At 35.3% G+C, this 6,489-nt stretch overlaps 1 protein-coding gene across 2 annotated transcripts in view; it reads right to left on the bottom strand.

The window, feature by feature from the left end:
* The window catches only part of ero1b (endoplasmic reticulum oxidoreductase 1 beta), a 31,065-nt gene that overhangs the window by 21,425 nt on the left and 3,151 nt on the right, over positions 1-6,489 (bottom strand). For both annotated transcript variants that reach the window (XM_016510776.1, XM_016510841.1), the window contains exons 3-8: positions 6,150-6,233; positions 5,968-6,009; positions 4,140-4,222; positions 2,884-2,957; positions 1,600-1,720; positions 1,471-1,517 (exon numbers count right to left, since the gene is read on the bottom strand). In XM_016510776.1, coding sequence (XP_016366262.1) covers positions 1,471-1,517; positions 1,600-1,720; positions 2,884-2,957; positions 4,140-4,222; positions 5,968-6,009; positions 6,150-6,233 — 451 coding nt within the window. The remainder of the gene's footprint in view (positions 1-1,470; positions 1,518-1,599; positions 1,721-2,883; positions 2,958-4,139; positions 4,223-5,967; positions 6,010-6,149; positions 6,234-6,489) is intronic.

Raw genomic sequence — 6,489 nt, 5'->3', positions numbered from 1 at the left:
ATTTTTGCTTGAAAAGTCAACCTTTTTTTTTTTTTTACAACAAAAGCCACTTTCTTCAATATTTTGTTTCTAATTAAAACAAATACTTCAAATAAATGAATTCAAATAAATATTATACAACTAAATCTAGCAATCTCAAATTAAATCAATTATTTAATTTCAAATCCAAAATATTATAATTTTGTACAAATGCAAAGCTATTTTTGTTTTCTAATCTAAATAAATGATAAATGCATGCTTTCGTGCTGTTATCAAGGCCCTGAAAATATCTCGACAACTCATTAGTGATTCCATCCAGCAATCAAATCTATTCGGTCTTAAAATGTTAAATTAACCTGTCAAAAATGGTTTCCCATGTAAGAGCTTCTTCAATGAAATGAGGAACAGCAAATTCATACAATGAACTTGTCAGTGACAGGAAGCTTTTAGTATTGAACACACACACACACACACCTTCCACTCAATGACCAGCTATGGTTCATTGATTACCTTATCAGAGGAATGTCAAAAGAGAAACGCTCGCTCATTTCCGTTTCTGTGGAGTGAGCTTTATGACAGTGCATTTCTGCTTGAAAGAATATTCAAATGACACCTGCTATCTCTCAATGACAATGCAATACAACATAAACCAACAAAACAAACAGAAAAGCCGCACAAGTGCTAATGGACGCTCTGCCCTTGACTAAGCAGAGCATCCTTCATGCTCCTACCTTTGAGCTGTGTGAATGTGCTCCATTTAGAGACGAGTATGTGTGTGCGTTTAGTGGGATATGATGAGAAATGCGCCTATTCTTTCAATAGGGCCCTATGAAATCCATTTTATTTATTTATTTTTCCCCCAAATTTTATTTATTTATTTAACCAAATTCTGTGTTTTCTATTTTAATGGTTTAATTAAATTTTAATGAGAAACATTTAGTACGTTTAGCCCTAATAAATTGTGACCCTGGAGCACAAAAGCAGTGTTAAGTCGCTGGGGTATATTTGTAGCAATAGCCAAAAATACATTGTATGGGATATATGTATGGGTCAAAATTATAAAAAAAATTTTATGCCAAAAATCATTAGGATATTAAGTGAAGATCATGTTCCATGAAGATATTTTGTAAATGTCCTACCGTAAATATATCAAAACTTAATTTTTGATTAGTAATATGCATTGCTAAGAACTTCATTTGGACAACTTTAAAGGCGATTTTCTCAATATTTAGATTTTTTTGCACCCTCAGATTCCAGATTTTCAAATAGTTGTATCTCGGCCAAATATTGTCAGATCCTAACAAACCATACATCAATGGAAAGCTTATTTATTCTGCTCTCAGATGATGTATAAATCTCAATTTCACAAAATTGACCCTTATGACTGGTTTTGTGCTCCAGGGTCACATATTAATTACATGCGTTTTCATGAGATTCACTCACAGCAGTGTAATTGAACTCTGAAAAACTGAGTAAATGTTGAAAACGCACCACGACTGGGAGCCAAAGGGTTGAGAGGACGATACACCGATCTTGGCCTGAAAAACAAATCAAGCCATTGAGAATAATGATGAGTTTCCGAGCAGCATGTGATTGTCTGTGTGTGTGATTGTGTCTCACTTGAAGCAGTTTTCCTCATAGATGCTGTTCCACACTCTCCAGGCCGACGGTCCTTTATATCCGGTGTATCGCTCCGGGTTCAGCAGCAGATCCACGTGCTCTGCTTCAGGAGACATCTCATCTGCACACACACGACACCGGCGTTAACACTCGTCTGTTATTCATCTCCAGACACAGCCAATTCATTCTGCCTCTCAGATACCACAGTGAGATGATTTTGCCAATAAAGACAGAATTGTATACAAATAAGTACATAAATTATATTAATTTAATTTTAAAAATATAAGGTAAAATAAAGCAATTCTGAGAAAAATGCAATGGTGATTTAAAATGTGATTTAAAAAAGAAAAAGAAAAAATCCCGGTTTGCTGTGCTTGTCTGTAGAGCTGCACAATTTGGCCAAAATTTTGTTATATCATCATCAATTTATTATTATATTTTATATTTAAATTACAAATATTATTATTAGACTAGGGCTGCACAATTCTGCCAAAATGTTATTTTATATATATATATATAATATTTTGTAATCCTGTACAAAATTACAATGCATTTGTATCAATAATAATAATAATAATAATTATTATTATTATTATTATTGTGTCATTGTTATTATTATTTTTATTATAATTATTATTGCTAGCTTTGTATTACAAAATAAAAATATTAAAATTACAAACTAAAAACAAAATAAGAAATATTAGACTAGGGCTGCACAATTTCATCAATTTTATTATATATTAAATTATATGATATACCTAGACATTTATTATTATTATTATTATTATTATATAAAAAAATAAAAATTACTAAATAAAAACAAAATAAGAAATATAAATAATAAAATGACAACAAAATATTTAAGAAAAATAATAATTTGACTATACATTATATCTGTAATTACAATAATATTTATGTCTTAATTTCTTTGCTTTTCATACATTAAACAGCTCTTAACACGTGTAAATTAACTCAGAACCACACTTCACTGTGAAACACACAGTGCATATATATATTGAATTAAATCCCAACCTTTGTGATTGGATAATAGCACTAAAGCCATTTTTTGAATTTGGTTTTATTTTATTTTATTTTATCATGCAGCCCTACTGTATATAGAGTTATAAAACACAACGTCCTATAAATAAGCATCACAGATCTACTGATAGCAGATCAAACTCAACCTGAAACTAACAGTTAGACAGTAAACAACCACTTCCGCTTCTGAGACTCAGAGTAACATGTAAAGGACTTGTTTAGTGATGTTTTTCTGTGCAAACTCACCGTCTAACCCGCAGAAGTGATCCTGAGCGTCGTCATGATGAGCCCAGTCTGCAAACGCCTCTTTAGTCTGATTACTGCAGCACAGAGACGGAAACTGACATGTTTTAATGCATTTCGGAGCAGTGAAGTGTGTGTGTGTGAGAGTGTGAGTGAGCGTGTGTGTGTGTGTGTGAGTGTGAGTGTGCGTGTGTGTGAGTGTGAGTGAGCGTGTGTGTGTCTGTGTGTGAGTGTGAGTGAGCGTGTGTGTGTCTGTGTGTGAGTGTGAGTGAGCGTGTGTGTGTCTGTGTGTGAGTGTGAGTGAGCGTGTGTGTGTCTGTGTGTGAGTGTGAGTGAGCGTGTGTGTGTCTGTGTGTGAGTGTGAGTGAGCGTGTGTGTGTCTGTGTGTGAGTGTGAGTGAGCGTGTGTGTGTCTGTGTGTGAGTGTGAGTGAGCGTGTGTGTGTCTGTGTGTGAGTGTGAGTGAGCGTGTGTGTGTCTGTGTGTGAGTGTGAGTGAGCGTGTGTGTGTCTGTGTGTGAGTGTGAGTGAGCGTGTGTGTGTCTGTGTGTGAGTGTGAGTGAGCGTGTGTGTGTCTGTGTGTGAGTGTGAGTGAGCGTGTGTGTGTCTGTGTGTGAGTGTGAGTGAGCGTGTGTGTGTCTGTGTGTGAGTGTGAGTGAGCGTGTGTGTGTCTGTGTGTGAGTGTGAGTGAGCGTGTGTGTGTCTGTGTGTGAGTGTGAGTGAGCGTGTGTGTGTCTGTGTGTGAGTGTGAGTGAGCGTGTGTGTGTCTGTGTGTGAGTGTGAGTGAGCGTGTGTGTGTCTGTGTGTGAGTGTGAGTGAGCGTGTGTGTGTCTGTGTGTGAGTGTGAGTGAGCGTGTGTGTGTCTGTGTGTGAGTGTGAGTGAGCGTGTGTGTGTCTGTGTGTGAGTGTGAGTGAGCGTGTGTGTGTCTGTGTGTGAGTGTGAGTGAGCGTGTGTGTGTCTGTGTGTGAGTGTGAGTGAGCGTGTGTGTGTCTGTGTGTGAGTGTGAGTGAGCGTGTGTGTGTCTGTGTGTGAGTGTGAGTGAGCGTGTGTGTGTCTGTGTGTGAGTGTGAGTGAGCGTGTGTGTGTCTGTGTGTGTGTGTGAGTGTGAGTGTGAGTGAGCGTGTGTGTGTGTGAGTGTGTGTGTGTGTGTGAGTGTGTGTGAGTGTGAGTGTGAGTGAGCGTGTGTGTGTCTGTGTGTGAGTGTGAGTGAGCGTGTGTGTGTGTGTGCGTGTGTGTGTCTGTGTGTGTTTGTGTGTTTTACCTCAGTGTGCTGTTCACGGCGCCCAGTTCATGAGCCTGTTCACACTCTCTTGCATCACTGATGCTGCCGGCGGCCTGAGAAAACTAGCAGAGAACAAGACAACACCGATCAACATACTGCATGAGAAAGATTAAATATGTGTAATGTACACAAGTACTACTGTGTTTGCTTTAGAGGAAAACTGAATGCACCATATCAAATGTCAACCTTTTTAATAGTAAGGGACAAATATTAACTGATTGTGGGCCGTGGGCCAAAAGTAAATATTGCAAAACAGATAACTCCGTTTTTAACAATTTTCAAAAATCATGTTTTTTCATTGTGCCTTCCAATTATTCTCAATCAAACTGCAGTTGGGTTATTTTGATTAGGTAAAAAATAACAAAAAAGTACAGCTAACTAACACAATAAAGCACAATTAAAACATGATAACATAATAAAAAACATGATTTCTGAACATTTAAAAAAACTGAGTTATCTGTTTTTGCAAATTAACACTTCAAATATTAAGAACAAAAATGTAACATTGTAAACACTTTAATCGTCATTACTGTTTTTATTTCATGTCCTCTTTTTCCCCTCCTTATAGTTGCCACAAGTTGCAGGAGTCAATGCTGAGTTCTGCAAGCAGCTTCAAAAATTACAGAGGCATCCTGAACTGGTGTGTGGTAATGCTGGTGAGTCTGAAACAGTAACTGATCCCTGCTGCACTGCAAGTTTTGACTTGCCTACTCATTATTCTAGTTAAACTGTGTCACAAATATCAGTGTGGGTTGTAAATATTCCCTCTCACTCAGAGGTGCTTCCAAGATTAGTACCAATAATTTTTACTGCCTCTTACGTAAGGCGGTTAATATATATATATATATATATACACACATATATATATATATAGTAAAATATAAAATGTACAGCTCAAAATGTACATAAATATTTTTTTTTTCACCATTTCATCATTAGGAAAAATATGAAGATTGTTTGTTTATTTATTTATGTATGTATTTGTTTATTTAATTCAATTTTAATTATGTTACAATTTTACAAATATATTTTACAAATGTATTTTTCATATACATTTTAATTTTTTATCAAATTCAAAAAAAAAATTATATTCTTTTTTTTTTTTTTTTTGAATTTTAATGCAAAAACAAAAATAATGTTATAACAAATTTTTATGTTTTTCCCCCCTATTTTCCCCTTCTCTTGTGACAATTTCAAGGTTACATTTTAGCAAAAATCAAGCACACTAACTACAACGATACAAAATAAAAACAAAAATAGAAACATAAACATTAAATAAACATAACACCAATTGATATGTAAATCAAAACATATCAGATATTTTCAAAAACAGCAGATAAAACATGACACTATTAGAAATGACTAAATATGTTTATTGCAAATGTTTACTTTCTTTAGAGGAAACTATAGTAAAACTGAATGTTTTCAAGGAATCAAAATTCAGCAATTAAACGAGATGAAAACCACGTGAAATTAATTTATTAACAACCCTTTCTGGCTTATAAAGTCCAGGTATATCAGATGAACATACGTGACTGTAAACAGGTTTCTCGTGTTGTTACAGCGCCGTGTGTTTCCTCTCCAGATGTGTCTGAGGTCGTCTAGCTCACAGCTCAGTAAAAATAACCCGTTCATCTGCTATCAGACTCTCTGAGTGCTGACTCAAGCTTACTCGCTCTATTACACAAACAAACACTGAGCGCCCGCGCTTCACACAGCTGAGCAAACACCGCAAAACCTTGCACAAAACACCTAATCCAACCGAACGCAAAACGCTCCTAAACGCAAACACGTTTCAGTCTCTTACCTTGTTATAGTTGCCAGATTTGATTCCTACAGGAACCTTACTCTAGAAGAAAAAAGAAAATTCTTTAAAAATCTCGTTTTGATCAATAACAGCTGGAGGAAATAGTCATGAAACAGAATGAGAACAAGCTTTTTTGGGATAGTCAAATTAAAACAAATGAGCCAAGCGTGTTGAACTCTGACCTCTGGGCACGGCTCTACGTGACAGTCTTTGATCGAGCATTGGCCCTCATCAGGCCAGAACGGACACGGACGCTTCAGATTCACCTGTGGAGAAAAATACATTGAGTTTCTGTGGCTAGAATACTTCTTAGCTGGATAAGACAACAGTGAACTTATGAGAATATGAAAAATCTAGCATAGGATATCAATAATACAAAATTTAAATATATTAACATGTATATATGAATATATATGTATATTAATAAATATATTTATATTTATACATTTATATTAATAAATATATATTTATATATGAATATATATTTATATTAATAAATATATTTATATTTATGTTAATATA

Source organism: Sinocyclocheilus rhinocerous, unplaced genomic scaffold (genome assembly GCF_001515625.1).
Source record: "Sinocyclocheilus rhinocerous isolate Xijiao unplaced genomic scaffold, SAMN03320098_v1.1 scaffold4629, whole genome shotgun sequence".
NCBI classification, from domain to species: Eukaryota; Metazoa; Chordata; class Actinopteri; order Cypriniformes; family Cyprinidae; genus Sinocyclocheilus; species Sinocyclocheilus rhinocerous.
The sequence above is the reverse complement of the archived record's forward strand: the minus strand, read 5'-3'. Positions and strand labels throughout refer to the sequence as shown.